Source organism: Heteronotia binoei, chromosome 5 (genome assembly GCF_032191835.1).
Source record: "Heteronotia binoei isolate CCM8104 ecotype False Entrance Well chromosome 5, APGP_CSIRO_Hbin_v1, whole genome shotgun sequence".
Taxonomy (NCBI): domain Eukaryota; kingdom Metazoa; phylum Chordata; class Lepidosauria; order Squamata; family Gekkonidae; genus Heteronotia; species Heteronotia binoei.
In genome coordinates this window covers 156,631,298-156,649,530 of record NC_083227.1, presented here as the reverse complement: position 1 = coordinate 156,649,530, position 18,233 = coordinate 156,631,298, and the positions used below count along the sequence as shown (strand labels likewise).

General features: G+C 43.6%; 1 protein-coding gene across 3 annotated transcripts in view; it reads right to left on the bottom strand.

Moving 5' to 3' along the window:
- LOC132572982 (rho GTPase-activating protein 7-like) overlaps positions 1–18,233 on the bottom strand; it is a 247,050-nt gene that overhangs the window by 12,698 nt on the left and 216,119 nt on the right. For all 3 annotated transcript variants that reach the window (XM_060240613.1, XM_060240612.1, XM_060240614.1), the window contains 6 exons: positions 13,360–13,423; positions 7,433–8,808; positions 6,521–6,691; positions 4,373–4,529; positions 3,251–3,449; positions 2,625–2,841 (listed from right to left, as the gene is read on the bottom strand). In XM_060240613.1, the coding sequence (XP_060096596.1) occupies positions 2,625–2,841; positions 3,251–3,449; positions 4,373–4,529; positions 6,521–6,691; positions 7,433–8,808; positions 13,360–13,423 (2,184 nt within the window). The remainder of the gene's footprint in view (positions 1–2,624; positions 2,842–3,250; positions 3,450–4,372; positions 4,530–6,520; positions 6,692–7,432; positions 8,809–13,359; positions 13,424–18,233) is intronic.

Genomic DNA, 18,233 nt, shown 5'->3' with positions numbered 1-18,233 from the left:
GCCTCCGTTCCTGAGGACTGGAAGGTAGCAAATGTCACCTCCATCTTTAAAAACGGTTCCAGAGGAGATCCAGGAAATTACAGGCCAGTCAGTCTGACTTCAATAACGGGAAAGTTGGTAGAAACCATTATCAAGGACAGAATGAGTAGGCACCTTGATGAACACAAGTTATTGAGGAAGACTCAGCATGGGTTCTGTAAGGGAAGATCTTGCCTCACTAACCTGTTACATTTCTTTGAGGGGATGAACAAAAATGTGGACAAAGGAGACCCAATAGGTGTTGTTTACCTTGACTTCCAGAAACCTTCTGATAAAAGTTCCTCATCAAAGGCTTCTTAGTAAACTCGAGAGTCATGGAGTAAAAGGACAGGTCCTCTTGTGGATCAAAAACTGGCTAATTAATAAGAAGCAGAGAGTGAGTATAAATGGGCAGTCTTTGCAATGGAGGACGGTAAGCAGTGGGGTCCCATGCTCTTTAACTTGTTCATAAATGATTTGGAGATGGGAGTAAGCAGTGAAGTGGCCAAGTTTTCAGATGACACTAAATTGTTCAAGGTGGTGAGAACCAGAGAGGATTGTGAGGCACTCCAAAGGGATCTGTTGAGGCTGGGTGAGTGGGCGTCAACGTGGCAGATGAGGTTCAATGTGGCCAAGTGCAAAGCAATGCACATTGGGATCAAGAATCCCAGCTACAAAATCAAGTTGATGGGATGTGAACTGGCAGAGACTGACCAAGAGAGAGATCTTGGGGTCGTCGTAGATAACTCACTGAAAATGTCAAGACAGTGTGCGATTGCAATAAAAAAGGCCAACTCCATGCTGGGAATAATTAGGAAGGGAATTGAAAACAAATCAGCCAGTATCATAATGCCCCTGTATAAATCGATGGTGCGGTTTCATTTGGAATACTGTGTGCAATTCTGGTCACCGCACCTCAAAAAGAATATTACAGCATTGGAAAAAGTGCAGAAAAGGGCAACTAGAATGATTAAAGGTTTGGAACACTTTCCCTATGAAGAAAGGTTAAAACGCTTGGGGTTCTTTAGCTTGGAGAAACGTTGACTGCGGGATGACATGATAGAGGTTTACAAGATTATGCCTGGGATGAAGAAAGTAAAGAAAGAAGTACTTTTCTCCCTTTCTCACAATACAAGAACTCGTGGGCATTCAATGAAATTGCTGAGCAGTCAGGTTAAAATGGATAGAAGGAAGTACTTCTTCACCCAAAGGGTGATTAACATGTGGAATTCACTGCCACAGGAGGTGGTGGCGGCTACAAGCATAGCCAGTTTCAAGAGGGGGTTAGATAAAAATATGGAACAGAGGTCCATCAGTGGCTATTAGCCACAGTGTGTGTGTATATATTGGCCACTGTGTGACACAGAGTGTTGGAATAGATGGGCCATTGGCCTCATCCAACATGGCTTCTGTTATGTTCTTACTGGTTGTAATTAGAAAAATGTTTGAAAGAAGCTGTTCTCCAATGACTCCCTACAGCCCAGGTCACTGGAGTGGAACAGTGGGGGGGGGGGGGACGTTGGCTCAGTGGTAGAGCATCTGCTTGGGAAGCAGAAGGTCCCAGGTTCAATCCCCGGCATCTCCAAAAAAGGGTCCAGGCAAATAGGTGTGAAAAACCTCAGCTTGAGACCCTGGAGAGTCGCTGCCAGTCTGAGAAGACAATATTGACTTTGATGGACCAAGGGTCTGATTCAGTATAAGGCAGCTTCATAGGTTCATAGGTTCAACAGCATGGTTTCTTACCACATCTCTGGTATCATAGGAACTTCAAGATCTCCTAAAAGTCATTAACAATGCAGTCCCACTCTAGTGCTAACCATTCTCGGAAATGGGTACAGGAAGCAATGCTGTGGCAGTATGTACCACCAATGTAATGAGAATCAGCCACTTAAGAAACAAAAGGGAAGCTCCTGAGAAGGTACATGCATAGAAAAGGCCTGCTCTGTATCTAGATACTGTGTGTGCTGAACAGTGCTCGAAAATGCTGTACTAACATTAGCCCATACATCTAAAAGTTTGTTCCAAGTGCTCATGTCCCTGTAGCCTAATTTTATATCCTTATCTCCAAAGCAAAGCCAATGCTTGGGAATTGCCTCAAGGAATGCAAACGCAGTTGCAAAAAGTTAACTTTTAAATAGAACCAGTCAGCAACAACCCTATGCTCTAACCTAAACAACAATAATACAGACTACCAAAAGTTCCCTAAAACGGCAGTAGCAGGAATACCTAAAAATTAATTATAATGATGTAAAATCAAGGTCACCTGAACTTCTACTAATGAGACCCACAGAGTTTGTGGGTAGCATGCACTGGTTTTAAAGTCAACCAGGTAACGAATCACTATCACATAGTCAGAATTGTATATAGCGTTAAAAAGAAGCTACATTCTAAGTTTCATAGTATAGTCTGCTCTGGACACCACCAAACCTGACGACAAGTGACCATGCAGCATGAAAGGAGGAAACTCGCTGTAAATGTAGCAACACAACATCATATTCACTTCCTGCTCACGTTGACTAACAATAACTGAATGTTAAAAGGGGCGATGTGTTTTTCTTCTTGCGTATCAGCAGAATTATACGGACATCTTATTCAAGTGAAAATACCTAGATGACGAGGAACTTTCTCTTCTCAGGGAATTAAGATGAAACAGAGATGGGGCAAGGCAGACAGCGAGATTGGTAGGTGTCATTTGGTTTTCCTCGACAAAAGCTACTACATCCCTGAGAAAGAAGAGTAGAATTTTCAAAGCTTCACGATTTTCATCTGGAAGCAGAATAGCAGCAGCCTGGACAGCGCAGAATTGCTGATCTTTAGGCAAATCTAGAAAAAAAAAGGGATCCCAAATAATCTTGTCTGAATTTACATTTATTATTTCAGTAGAACACCACCCACTTAGACCTCATTTCCAAGCATTTGTCCTTACAACAGGGACACTAATCAGGAAAACAGAGGTGCACATAAGCAGCTGCTAAGCTCCCCTACAGTTACTATAAAATGACCAACGAAAGTTCAAAGACTACAGTTTTTAAAAGCACCAAAATATCTTTTGAACAGCTGGAGCTATTAAAAAAGATTCATCACCCTATACTCACTCTTCCCTTTCTTAATCTAGGCCTTAAATACATTCATTCAAATCATACCAAAGTGGAATGATGACTCAGTTAAGACTATCAATGATTTGTACCATCACTGTTTAAAACAGGTTATGATTAGTATTACCATCACATACATTGGTAGATGTTAAGGAAGGATTCACAGAGTTTGCTGGTGAATATAGGTTCTGGAAGATCTCGGAAATACTGTTTCACCATATCTGCCACATCAAATGCTGATTGCCCCTCATAAGTTACATTGTGAGGGTCATTTTCATTCATTTCCCGTAAGGAGAGGATCCTAGATTTCACACCAGATTTTCTGAAAAGGCCAACCTATAAAAGTGAAAACAGAAAAGTAAAGATCCAGCCAATGGAAAAAATTTCATTGGCCAAGAAATGATATACAACTCTGACAAAACTAATATTTCAAAGCTGTGCAGTGACTTTGTTAATAAACGAAAAAAGAATGAATAATAAATTCTCACATCTGCAGCATAATATGCACCATACTGAGCATTCAAGGTCGACTAACACACGCAACTTCTGATTACTGTCTCCCCTCCTTCAGAGCCTATAGCTGGGATATGTGAGCTACCTCCGCTCAAAAGTACTGGGTCTGAGGTGAGGTCATGAAAGTTCTGTCTGTGGGGTTTGAACCATGATGACTGCTTTACTGAGGCAAGTTATCACTTGAGAATTCAGACACTGAGCGATGAGCATGCACAGATCAACTCGTTTTCAGACCATACGCACAGCAGCATTTCTGCTGACTTTGTCCCATTTTACCCCCTATAACAATACTTGTATAGTTCCCCACACACATCTTTCTGCCATTTAGAGTACATTCAGATTTTTCTGAAACAATGTATATGCTCAGGTGTTACAGATATGGGGGTACAGATAACTGGTTTGTGCAAAACCAACTTTTTAAATTCTTCCAATACAGAGGGTAAAACATTGAGAGTGTGATGTGAACTGGCTTGGCCTTTGCTCTCCTCACAACACTAAAAACAAATTAGCAGAAGAAACTGGTGAAGCACAGGTGTGAGGGGGGACATAATGACACCAAAAGAGAGGGACATCACCGAACATGATTCCTATTTAACACACTAACATTCACAGGAAAGAATGAGAAAGCACAGTGCTAGGAAGAGGACAGAGAGGCAGGCTACAACTGCACATCCTTTTTTCAGTTACAGGCTGAAAAGGACTGGCATGTACTAAGCCCACGAGCTAAGTTGTGTTTCATACAATACCTGATCGAGAAAATTGTCTCTTAAATAGTCCATGGCCTGGAGTATGCTCATTGGAAAAGGATGACTTGTTCTCTGGACATTTAACAATAGTGGTACTCCAAATATATTTTTGTCCTTATAATCAGGTTTTATTTTTCTAATAAACTTTGGAACAGTCCTGAAAATACGAAGTAATTTATTAGTTTATTGTGTCTTTCAATGAATTGAGAAACTGAAATTGGCCACTGAGAAATCACCGCTGGCTGCGATTAAAGTTTTCAGTAATAAACTTCAGACTGCTTAAAAGAGGACAACCAGTTCACAGCAAAAGAGAGATACTACTGGAGCTGTTCTGTTTGCCAGCAGCAGTATTTTGTTGGTATAGGAGACCTTTTAAAAGAAAATATTTTTTTTTATAAAACACTGAAAAGTGATGATGTGAGAATGCTCACTGAAAAGTGATGGTGTGAGAATGCTCACTGAAAAGTGATGGTGTGAGAATGCTCACTGAAAAGTGATGGTGTGAGAATGCTCACTGAAAAGTGATGTGAGAATGCTCACTGAAAAGTGATGGTGTGAGAATGCTCACTGAAAAGTGATGGTGTGAGAATGCTAACTGAAAAGTGATGGTGTGAGAATGCTTACATAATAATTTTTCAGTGTTTTATAAATAAAATGGAACACCTTACAACATCTGTTTAAAAATCTCAATAGAGGGTAATGAATCCGCACATCAGGATGAGACTTCAAAGCATTGAAATCAGTGCCCTGCTAAAACACTGCCATGGTTGCTACAAACTTCTCTTCTTTGCGAGCAAGAAAGTTAATGTAACTAGATTGTAATTTGCTAATTTAAAACATTTATATTCCATTGTATCTCTGTAGATTCAATGCAACAATAATTTTCAAAAATACAAGATCACCGGAGCAAGACAAAAAATAACATGGAACAAACAAAAACTGTGAAAAAAACAATTAATCCTCTACCAAATATTCTCTGAATTAAAAACTATTTCATTTTCCTTCCTAAATGCAGCAAATGAAGGCACCCTCTCTGGTAGGCTATGCAGAGGACTGGGCCAACCACCAAATGCCTGTGACCAAGGTTCCCTCTAAGCTGCAGTGTCTTGTGAGCAAAAATTCTATTTTGTGAGCTACTGGCATTAAAGCTGAGAGCTACTGCATAAATTAGTGTGCTCTGGGGTCATCCTTCCCGAGCTAAGACAAAAATGTGTGAGGTGGAGGCTAAAAATCTGTGAGCTAGTTCACACTAAGTCAACTTAGGGGGAACACTGCCTGTGACCTAACTGTTGTCATACGTCATCTGGAGAACAGCTGCAGAATGTAACCATCACATGGGAGTATACTGGAAAAGGAAGTCTGATAACAATGAGGGCCCCGGGGCGTGAAGGGCTAATAAAGGGTTAAAAGCAACATTTTAATTGGGCCCAGAAGAAAATAGGTAACTGGTACATTTGAGTTGTATGTTCCAAGGAACTGGCCCCAAACAGGAGTTTCACTGCTGCATTTTGTAGCAATTGAAGCTTCCAGGATATCTTCAAAAGCAGCCCCATACAAAGCATGTCATAAGTAGTCCAGTCCAGAGGTAATGGTAGAGTGGATCAGCATGGCTTGGTCAGCAGAGTTTAAATTGGTGGATAGTTTAAAGAAGATACCCTCAGCAACATCACTGACCTGTTTATCCATTAGCAAGGCTGGGTTCAAGAGCACATCCAAGAGCTCTTCACTTGATCTGCTAAAGAGAGCTTAACTATCTAGGTCTGGTAGATGAACACCATCCACAAACTCTGCCATTTACTGATTTACTAAAACATTTGGATGCCACTGTGGTTCAAGGTGGCTTGCAATGATTCCAAAGCACATCAGCTTTTTGTCTTAAGTTTCAGTACTTTTACCCTTGCCCACTTGACCCCAGCTTCAAGTCACTAGCCAGGTAAATAAACTTAAGAGCTGGCACTTTTACCTTGAGGAAATTCTACAACTGAAGCTCTACAGATATCCTTAGGAACAGAGTCCAGTTTAAGAGGAAGCCAGTAGTGAGCTCCGATTATACTGAATTTCAAATACAAGATCTTAAGACAGTTGGTTGCTTCACTTCAGAAAAAAGTTTATCTGGAGAAAAAGGGTTTGTTTTTCATTTTAACTTACCAGTTCCATCCTTGCTTGCTGGAAGGAGTGTATTTGTCCATTAAAGAAGTCAGTTTTAACAAAGCAAGCTTCTGTATTCGGTTTAGGTGGGCTGCTGACTGGCTGTCAAGTTGTACAGAAAGATCTTCCAAGTTCGTGCCTTCCTCAGTAGACCAATATGTTCCCACAGGTCTGGAAAAAGATGTTTGAATATGCTTGGTGCTAATGCTCTTTATCCCAAATACTTCCCTCTTTGTAAAACTACAGAACTCGTAGATGATTGCTTTTGATTTGATACTAACTCCTAAGTATATTATTTTGGAAACCAATCATCAAAATCTCAAAGTGCTTTACACGCAGTTGAATTATTCTCAACGCTGCCAATTACACAAAGCAAGCTTTCACTGCAGCGAATTAAGTTAAATCAATTAACCCGTTTTTAAATTGAGCAAAAAAAGGTACTGAAAACTTTACAAAATAACTCCTAACTTTCTAATCCAAATACTAGACCAATGAAAACATTCCCTAGGGTTGGGATATCTTGGCCACAAATTTTCTGTTCTTTCTAACATTAACGCACTGTGCATCTTAACTCTTGGTATAAAGTAAAAAAACCCATGTCGCTTCATATACCGGGTTGTGCCCAATGTTGAAAAGGTTTTGGACTTTTTATCGTATCAATTCACAGAAAGAGCAATAGACACGTTAACTGCTGGAATCATTCTCATTATATATTATTAATTATTGCAATAGTCCTATAAAGGAAGATCACTGTCACCCGCACACTATACTGAGGTCAAGTGGCAGACTAACTGTTGGCCTCAGGTAACATCACTAAGGATGCATAGCTGACCTAACTTCTTGGCTCAGAGATAATCCCCCCTCCCTTTATTTTTTTTTATTCTTGGCAAACTCAAGAAATATAGAGCGGACCTGATGCAACATGCTGGTGCCAGCCTTATCCCTGGTTCTGTTACATATGCCAGTTCTGCATAAGGGTGCTCACTGGTACTCTTGCAGTCATCTTCTCCATCAATGATAGGCGGTTCCATCAGTTTCTCCTCTGAATGCTTTTTAATCTCGAGGTGAATCTCCTTAGGGGATGATGGGCATGGAGAAGCAGACTGGTTGGAATGACTGGCGGAGTCTGAGTCCCCATCATCAGAGAATTTCTCCGACCACTGACTGACCAACTTCCTGAGCCCATTGACGTGTTCCATAACGCTGTCTAGTTCTGTAAAAACATCATCGTCTCCCGCCTCTGGTGCATCCATTTTGTTAACATGGACTGGACTTTCAGGCACGTTGTCATATATGCTCAGTCTGTTATCTATCAATGAGAGAGAGCCAGGTGTTGTCTCAGAGCCTCGAGAACCCACGTGAGCCCTATTTCTGCGGCAGCCATGAAAACTCCCAGTTCTCCAGTTCACTGCAGTGTTGTCTAGTGGAGGCAAAAGGCTGTAAGTCAGTGCTTTGGGGAATGTCCCAGGCTTATGGCCTTGTGGCACCTGAAATACTTTGTTTTCATGCAAATTTATCTCGTTTTCCAAGTTCTGCTCCGAGAGATCATTCCACACAGCAAGCTTGCTGGCATCAACGCCCTCTACGTATGTCCCTCTGCTACTCTGCCTCCTGGCTTTGATAGTAGGGCTTGGGGTGCTCACAGTACTGCTGTTTCCGGACTGGCTGCTGCTGCTGCTGCAGGTCTGTGGTGAATAAGAGGACTGCATTATCTGGCTATTGGACACGTCACTAATATTCATACAATTGAGTTTTCTCAGTTTCTCTTCAGTTAGACCCTCTAAGAGAATTGGCTCACTGATAATGGGTTTGGCCTTTGAATTAAGTTCCCTCTTTAGACTGCTGCTTCTTATGCGCAGCTTCTCCATTTTCTTCAGGAAGTTCCTTCCCTTTTTGTCGCATGGTTTATCCAAAGGCTTGTCCTCACAGACTATATTCAAGGTTTCGCCAGGAGACGAAGAGCAACTGAAGGCAGAGTCGGGAGACGCCAATTTATTTGAGGAGCACGTGGACGAACTCCTGCTAGTCTCCACTTCCTCAAAAGCCTTTGGAAAGCTGATTAAGTCACTGTCGCCACTGCTGGTACTGTGAACCGAAGATTCATCGTTTCTCTCCCCATGGTCGGAAAAGGCTATATCCCCACTGCCGATGCTCTTAAGCCTCAAACTGTCCACTGCCGAAGCGCCAAAACCGTCTAAGCTCTCAAGACGAGACCATCTCTGAGTACATTTCTCATAAGTCCATTTGTTACTTAGTGCACAAGGTTCATCCTCCTCAGATTCATCACTCTTAAAGAAAAGAAAGATGTTTAAAACATTAAGTATGAAAAGTCAATTATAGTAGTTCATACTCCCCTACTTCCAGGAGCAGCCTCCACGCCCCCCCCCCCCATGACCTCAAAGAATCACAGCCACGGGAGTAGCATTACACGGAGGCAATGTTCCCTCTAAGCTGCAGTCTTGTGAGCAAAAATTCTACTTTGTGAGCCACTGGTATTAAAGCTGTGAGCTACTGGCATCCAAGTTGTGAGCTGCTGCATAAATTAGTGTGCTCGGGGGTCATCTTTCCTGAGCTAAGACAAAAATGTGTGAGCTGGAGGCTAAAAATCTGTGAGCTAGCTCACACTAACTCAGCTTAGAGGGAACACTGCATGGAGGTATGAAAGGTCACTGCCAGAAAACACTCTGTATGCATGCACAAACATGCTCTTTGAAGCCCAACCACTGTACACAACTCCAATAGACTTTAATAAAATCTCCCATTTTTAAGAGATTTTGGTATTTTTTCAAAGCATTGCACCTAGTATAATCAGCCTAATCAACCACCTTGCAAATATGAAATTGGTAGATAGGACATTGTATAATCAAGAAGGACATCTGGCTTCTTCCCATTAAAAGTAATTCCTTGAACTAATGCAAGTTGTATGCCAATTGCCGTTTTTGATTAAGCTTTCTTTTCGTTTAAACCCATTCAATAAAATCAAAATGGACATTCCAGAATTACACTCAAGGTTCGTTCTTCCATTATTTCAGTGGCAGAGGGCTGCACTTTTCCCCACAGCAGCAGGGTAATGCAAGCAGCATTGGAGTGTGCAAGGAGAGCCCATGTTACAGCTCTTCCTATGCAAAAATCAACCCTCCAGAAATGTGGGCTAATGCTAGTTTGGAGAGCACGATCCAGTGCTTTTCATGTAACCCAGAAGCAAATCTGCAAAGGCAGAGTAAGAATAAAGTCTGAAGGCATATAAAAGAATAAGGTGATCAGATCCTTAGCATAAACTTCAGCAAGTAAAGGATGCTTATTTTTCCATGTTCCCTATGTAATGAACGATATCTTATAAAAAGTTGGCAAACTGGAAGGGGAGCTTTTCTAGCACAACCTACTTCCTGTTGTGGTGTTTTCTGGTTGCAGGTAGTTTTTTCCCCATAGGGGATTGTTTTAAAATGTGATCCTTCACATGTTATCTAAACTGGTATAGTCCACTATACACCTCAAAATTCTGCCACCTCATTTCGTCCTACATGCCCTTACTACTGGGACAACATGGTATGCAGATTACACATGGAGCAGGTGGCTCACCTCCTAGTTCCACTCAGTTGCACAAGGTACAGTCTTATTAAGTATTAATGTTAAAAGATTCAAAAATGATTGAAACACTTGAACATATGCATAACAGAATTCATCCATTCACAATAACTGTTTCTACTGGCTGTTGCAGGTGGATCCTTATGTTTTAAGGCGGACATAGGCCTGTCCTGTTTTTGAGTTTGAAATAAAACAGAGCTAGGCACAGTATCCAAGACTTTGATGACAGAGAAGAAAGAGAATGAGCGTACAGATGATCATCCATCAGTGGGGAATCAATGAATAATTTGTCAAAACCAACACCTCTTCCTTCATCTTGACACCCCACACCATTTACAGGCCATGAGTGAACATCGTGGGATCTTTGGCAGAAGCTTTGAGTGGACACTCCACTAATTGGGTCCAAAAAGGGACCACTGCCCTGATGACTCTAAGGAATATGAGTGCCAAAAAGCCAGGTTTCATCTCCTTTTGTCAGGCCCAAGACACAAACTGAAGGGAAGGCTAATACATTTGATCAAACATGGAAACATGGTAAATATTGTATTTACAGCCCAATTCAGACATAAGTGGCGGCCGGCTGTGGCGTAGCTGCCGCACCACTAGCAGACTTCCTGAGGACTTCGGCATACTGGAGCGTGGAGAGGCGTAGCTTGCCGTGAGGGAGACGGTTGCCATGGCAATGCCACTGGCGTAGGCACGCAAGGGAGGTGGAGGCAGCTGGAGGGGCCAGCCCACCCACCCCCCATTGGCCAGTCCTGGCGCATCCCTCATGACAGTCAGGGAGAGGCGGCCCCAGAGAGGCTGATAGCCATCCCCAACCCGCCCCCAAATAGAGAACGAAGCCAATGATGGGCAGACCATCAAAGGCAAAAGAGAGATGTTCTACCAACATGGGGAGATAACAGGAGTGAGGCTGGGCATGCGCACACAAGAAGCCTGGCTTGAAGACAAGGTGGGGGCAAAACAGGCCCGCACGGGACCACGGAGAAGCCGTCAATCCCCTCACACCCTCTGCTATCAGAGACTCTGCCAATGGCAGGCAGACAAGCAGAAAGTACCAAGTGCGGGAGTTTGCTGTCATAGACAGCAGCTGGAATGTGTGTCTGGGAGTGAGCAGCCCAGCAGCAGACACCCCCTCACCCAGAGACCCCGTGTTGCCCTGACACCCCCTGCCATGTGCATGGAACACCTCCCCCAGGGCCGCAGAACTCAGCGTGCGAGTGCATCAGCGCAGACTTCTGAGTCCACTTCATCAGTCTCCCCTTAGTGCCCTGTGCACAACAGCCTTGTGGGGTCGGGTAGGCTGTCAGCCCAGGCAGGCTGAGAGGCGGCACTCCCCTTCCCTGTCCAGCCACGCGGGGGGCAGCGTTGCGGCTCATAGACCATTCCCCCCCCACAACCAAGTCTGCCCACCCTCCCAGGCATTCCCTCGGAGAGGCCACTGACAGGGGGGTGTTACCCAGGGAACATGCAGCAGATGCCAAGCAGAAGAGACAACAGAGGGCACAGCTCAGCCTTTATTTTTCCAGAACAGAGTGCAACAGTCTCCCTGGCGCGCGCTAGGCAGTCTTGCCATGGGCGGGGCTCTATTCAGAGCGGCAGGCAGAAACAGCTGAGGGAGTGGGGAGGCAGCGGAGCGACACACGCAGAAGCATCTGTGTTGGAGTCCCACCTGCAAAATGGAGAAAGAGATCAAGAGCATCTGCAGGGGCAGCGGCTAGAAGAACAGGCTGCGTTTCAGCCAAGCGCTCTCTTAAAGGGACAGTCTCTGACCCACCTCCCCGCAACGGAGCAGCTGCCACACACACACCCCGTGCCCTGCGAAGAGAGCAGGCGACAGCACAGGGGAGCGGGGTCAGCAAATGCCCCATGCCAGAGCCCACTGTCTGTTTTAAGTGCCAGAGATGCTCGCACACGAAGCAGTCGAGAGCGAGGGGAGGGAGAGGCTGGGCGGGGGGAGGACAGTGGAACTTACCCAGACATGGGTGACAGTCCTCGTATGCAGAGCCTCTGGGAGCGCGGAACCTGTGGAGACCTGGAAACAAGAGCAGTTAGCCCCAGGGGAGAGACCTCTCTCTCCCTCTTGCAAGTCCAAGATACTGTCAAAGCAACCGCACAGTGCAAAACCTGTCACCAACGTGCCTGCCTGTCCCTCACTCTAAGTCTGTATGGCCGGGAGCTTGTCAGCAGAGCTTCCCGCCATGCACTCCTCTCCCTAACAACTGAGTTGAGAGAGGCAAGAGTGGAAGTATTTCTAGGAGGAGGGAGACCACAACTAGGTGCTGGGGAGGGGGCTCGTCAGCCCAAGGCGCAAAGAGACTGGCGAGGCAATCATGCCGCTCCCTAAGGAGTGGCAGAGGCGACTTTTGTTTTTGGTTTCATCGAGTGCTTATGGAACACACCGCTATTTTTGCCTGCGTAATGTTGCGCCTCTCGGGAGGGGGGTGTCCTGGACCAAACTGCTCAGAAAGTTGCCTAAGCCTGGCCACGCCCCCAACTCCACCCCCTCCTCCGCCTGAACGCGACGCTCCACCTCACTTCCGCCCACCCTCGGGCACAGCCCGCTGACCTCAGGCGGAGTGGCGCTCGGGCGGCCCTCCACCCATGTAACTCCTCTCCGCTGTGGCGGCGCTGGTTGTAAGCCAGTGCAAACCCTTCCTGCACCCACGTAGCGGCTCGTCTGCTCCCAAAAGACTTTCCGCCCCCCCCCCCCCTCTAGATTCTGCTGTTAGTTAGCAAGAAAACAAATTTTACTTCCCTCCCCCCCTGTACTCAGTAATTTCCCTTTTTAAATTTCCTGTAGTATTTGTTTTTGTGTTCACAGAAATAAACCAGTACAGTGCGTACTTTGAGAGACTTGCTGGATTATCTTCAGCACATCCAGCTGCTTTTAGTATACTCTGCTATGCAGTCCTGAAAAGGCCAGAGTCAGGGAGATCCTGCTCTTTCATCACACAAGAGTGCAGCCCCACATTCAAGTGAAAAAGTACTGACTGGCCTGGGGCAATCTGGAATTTTCCCCAGGTGGTGCTAGGGAACTGACCACAGACATCCAAGAGGGCTCTACATGTACAGAATAGCTAGCTGGAGTCACAGAAACATGGAGATCTAACATCAGATACTGTTACAATGACTACTCAGACAGAGACAATGCATTTCTTGATAGATCTTATTCTTACATGTCACTGCCTTTGATGTTATGAAGCTTAGTTTTTTAAAAGCAGAAAAATTAATTGAATTTGGACACATACCCGTTTCCTTTGCCGATTTATTTCAACTTTCATTGCTGCACACTTATTCAATGTATTTAACCGTCTGGAACAGAGACAAACAAATTGACATCTTTAGCTCAGGACAGTACTCAAAATATTTAGGCCACATATGAAATTATATTTTATAACCAAACACGACCGCTCCTTTCTTTCCCATGGCTCACTGAGGGCTGATTGTCTTTTTATGTTCCTTAAAATATACAAAGAAATAGCATACCACGGTGTTCCTTCATACTGTGCAAATTGTCAAGTCTGAATCAAAATCCTGGCAAAGTTCCTCAAATTTTGGTCAGATTGGGGTATTCGCAAATGATGATGTTTACAAAAAAAAAAACCTGTGCGTCATCATGTGTGTTTTAAGAATGTTAACAGGGAACAGTAACCAGCACAACACAAAATGAAATTTATTCATTCCACATTAGAGTCACATCAAGTAGTCTTGAGCTGTGTTATTTCCAAGGAAAGGTGACTGATTTTTCCGTAACTGCTGATCGTCCAGGCCTCCATTATCTATTGATGAACACCAGGCACTCTCCTGTCTTTCCATCTCTATACAAGAACTTATTTAGAACATGGTTGAAAAGAACTCTCAAACAATTGATAAATATGAATGTTGCCAGTTCACACCAACTCTCAAAAGACACATTTTCCTTTTTATCTCCACCAGCTACTGATAAAGGAACAAATGCTCACATAGCAGTGGATACATATTGTCTTCAAGAGATCTCTTAAGGAACAATATTGTTGTGTAAATTGTTTGCAATTAAGCAATTACAGTGGCACTCCCATGGGGTGGGCGTGAGTAGAGGGCATTGCATAATATTTGAGAGCGCTACATTTTTCTTATTAAAATCCAGAGCATACCTCTAGAAGTACAGCTGCTCTGGCAGAATTTCAAGGTCTCTTTTGCACCTGCAGCGTCTTACCAAAGCAGTCTCCAGAAGAATGTTGATACCTAACTTTACAAATGGTGCTTCTATTACTTGTTGTATCTTGTATCTAAATTAGGCAGCCTAAACATATGACACCGTGGAAAGTTAAGTTGGTCAAGCAAACCTCTAGAAGTAGTGATACTAAAATAAGCAGGTCCATGAAGGTGTTGGTTTAGGTGATAAAATAATAAAAAATTGGTTCATTGTTCAGTACTGAATGTGTTGCCTCCTCCATTGTTGAAGGCTCAGGATTAGCAACAACATGCTTAAAAGCATGTCAGTTATTCTTTCAAAAGTCTAAGAAAAAGTAACGCAAGAACCCACATCAATCCCTTTCAACTGAAAATCCCAACTGAACCCTTCTCAATGGTCCTCCATAAACTGAAAGATGTCACAGTGTATCTGAAAGACAGACTTGACTCAAGGATGATGCTCTCAGTGGACTTAACAGACTGCCTTGTCCTATGGCCAGCGTTTACCTATTAATATATAAAGAAGGAGCAGAGAGTGGGTCTGACAGCAAAAAGCATGCACAGCAACTCCATCCAACACAATGACCTGTAATTCCAAAGCCTTTAGATTTTCAAGAGGAAGAAATTTCCCTATCCCACTGCAGTCCTGAGCTCCTTTGAACCCCGTGGCAAAGGGAGCAGAGTAGGAAGATTGGCAGTGGAGCAGGAGGGGAAATTCAATAGAAATCACCTGTGATTCTTAAGAAAACATATGTATTCAGAGCTTCAGAATGTGCTGTTGGATACAGGCACATACTTCCGGCAGTCAGTAGCTCCAGTCACTTTTTCTTGCTTATTGACTCCAATACTGGGAATAGGCTGGGGATAAAAGTGGCTGGAGCGACAGACAGAGGATGCGTAAAGCATGGAAGAATCAGCGTTCCTCTCCCGTGTACTCTTTTTAGTATTATAAAGTCATCACACCTCATCCAGATTATACATTAAATGGTCAAGACACGTGAAAAGAAATATGCCCACCACTGATACACAAGAAAGCTTTCGTTCTGCTGCAAGCATGAACACAGGCCCAGCTTCAGGAACGGGGGTGCCTTCGGGCAGTCACCACTACCCCCTCAGCCCAATACGTATGATTCACTGAGCAGCTTTGCCATTCCCCTCCTTTAGCAGCCCCACAGCTCTCCTTCCATATCTGAGGCACAGGCAGCAGCTAAACAGAAGTACCAGCCAGATAAGGAGAAGAGGCTTTGCCGCCACAGAAGGGAAAGGTGGGTGCATACTCGCTACATAAGGGACAGCAGCCATTGCTGCCAAGCAGGTACTCACTTGCTTCCCTGACAAAGCGGGCAGCAGCTGTTGTCCTACAACTGACAGGGTTCAAGGAGCAGCCTCACAGAGTGGTAGTGAGAGGCCACTGGAAAGGTTTTTGGCAAAGGGACACTGAGCCTAATTACAGGTGATTCCTTGAAGGAATTCTGTGATATTCAAGCATGGAAGAAGAGAATTGAAGACTTAAATTAGAAAATTGTATGCAAATATATAGATAGTTACATAGAGAGCTTTTTTTGTTGAAAAAAAAAAGATTGCCCAGCAGGAACTCATTTGCATATTAAGCCACACCTCCTGGTTGCACCACTGTTTCACAAAGGGCTTTTTTGTAGAAAAGGCCCAGCAGGAACTCATTTGCATATTAAGCCACACCTCCTGGTTGCACCACTGTTTCACAAAGGGCTTTTTTGTAGAAAAGGCCCAGCAGGAACTCATTTGCATATTAAGCCACACCTCCTGGTTGCACCACTGTTTCACAAAGGGCTTTTTTGTAGAAAAGGCCCAGCAGGAACTCATTTGCATATTAGGTCGCCGCCGCCACCCCCAATGCCAAAGCCAGCAAGACCTGCATTCCTGTTTAAAAAAGGCCGTGGTTACATAGACATACTAGAGTAAGACTTAGAAAACTTGCTCCTTCAGAGAGCTGCTATAGTAAAAGAGACCACGGTGAACAGTAAGAGTCAGAGAATATACAACACTGTGCCCAAAAATATTCTTTACAATATATTGTGAGTATCCAAACTCTATATATTAATTATCCAATAACAATACTACGATTCACATGTAAGGCACAATGAGCATATAAACACCAACAGGTGTAAATTCTCACACCAAGTCTCTTAAAGACTTTCTGGTGGAAGATAAAAGAAGTCAGATGAAAGCAGTCAACTTGCCACTTTGAACTAAAAAGCAGTTTTGTCAGACTTTGTCAGGACCACACGTCAATTGGAGCACTCCTCCAAGAAAAGAAAACAAGAATGGTAATAATAACAAATAAAGAATACAATCAATAGAAATATTGTACAGTGTCCTCAGTTGATTTTGCTTATCCAAAGCCTTCATATATTAAAGCATAGCAAACATCTCCAAGGGGGTTTAACCGCTGTCTCACTTCTTTCAGTTCAGCCAAATGGTTCTTATACCCCCAAATCACAGGTAGCATTTAATAACACAGAGACCTGTTCATTGCTTACAGCTGAATCCAGCCACTAAACAATCATTTAAACGGACAGAACACAGCATAGTCTATAGTAACACATAATCAATAGTATATAGTCCATAGAATAAAGAAACAACCTCCTTTTGGAGGAGTGATGATAATAATCCAGTCTATACAGCATAAATGCTTCTTAACAAAATAGGAATTATCACAGACAGTGCAAGACAAAACAACTTATGTGGCTGAATACCTTAAGTAATTACAACTCAGAGAAAATGATTCCCTATATAAAACGAAAAGTCCACATTAATATTTAACCCTCTGGGTATACATGTGTCTAGTTTATATATGAAATATGTCTCCTGTTTTAATAAGACTTGAGACACATTTTCCCTATTATAGGGATGTGGTCTAAAGTGATACAGAACACATCAATAGAATGGTTGGCTTCTAACCAGCGATTAACCAGTTGTGCATCTTTGTGTTACTATAGACTATGCTGTGTACTGTCTATTTTAATTTTTTTGTGTAGATATATTCATTTGGTAGAATTGTACCAAACATCATCCAGCTGTATGGAAACTCCTATTTCTTCCATCTCTTTGCCCTTCACAATTCCATCAATATCAAGCCTCTCGACTATTAGGCTACAGGAGAGGAGTCTGGCTACCTTACCATACCAGGGCAGCTGATCAGCTCTTCCCAAGAATTCTCAAGTGCTCAGACATAGACCCTTTCAATCATTACCTAGAGGATTCGGAGCTTGGTCTGCCTGATCCTCTAATAGAGTGCCCAGCTCAAAATAACCCGCCTCCACTAGAACCAACTATTGTAACTGAGACAAGGTTTGCCAATTTAAGATTGGCTACTCCACCAAAAATCCCAACCTTTGTCAAAAGGAGAACAGCATCTGAGAACTCAGACATTTCCATGAGACCGCGCAGCATTGTGGCTACAGCATGAGGAGGTGGAGCGTATCAATTTCAGCCATCAGGAGACAGAGTTAGCTGGAGTTTGTAATGATGTCATAACCAAAGTCCTATTTTTCTTGCGATCCTTCCCAAATGCAAGATAGGTTTAAATTTTGTACCACTGCTTTCAGATTTGTCCTGATCTGTGCCCTTGTATTGTTGATGGTTGCGTGTTGTCCTTTAAGCTACCTATGAGCACTTTACGGTTAATAACCGTTTTCACACACAGCTCACCTCGCAGTCACAATCCTGTTCCCTCCGCAGCGTCTGGTCGGATTTCCCACCGTCTGTGCCGAAGATACAGGAAGTGCCGCGGCTTTTGCGTAGCAAATGGAAACCGCTAAAACCCAGTTTACGTTTGCTACGCAAAAGCCGCGGCACTTTCTGTAACTCTGGCGCAGATGGTGGGAAATCTGACAGACGCTGCGGAAGGAACAGGATTGTGACTGCGAGGTAAGCTGTGTGCGAAAACAGTCATCATTGCTGCTGCTGC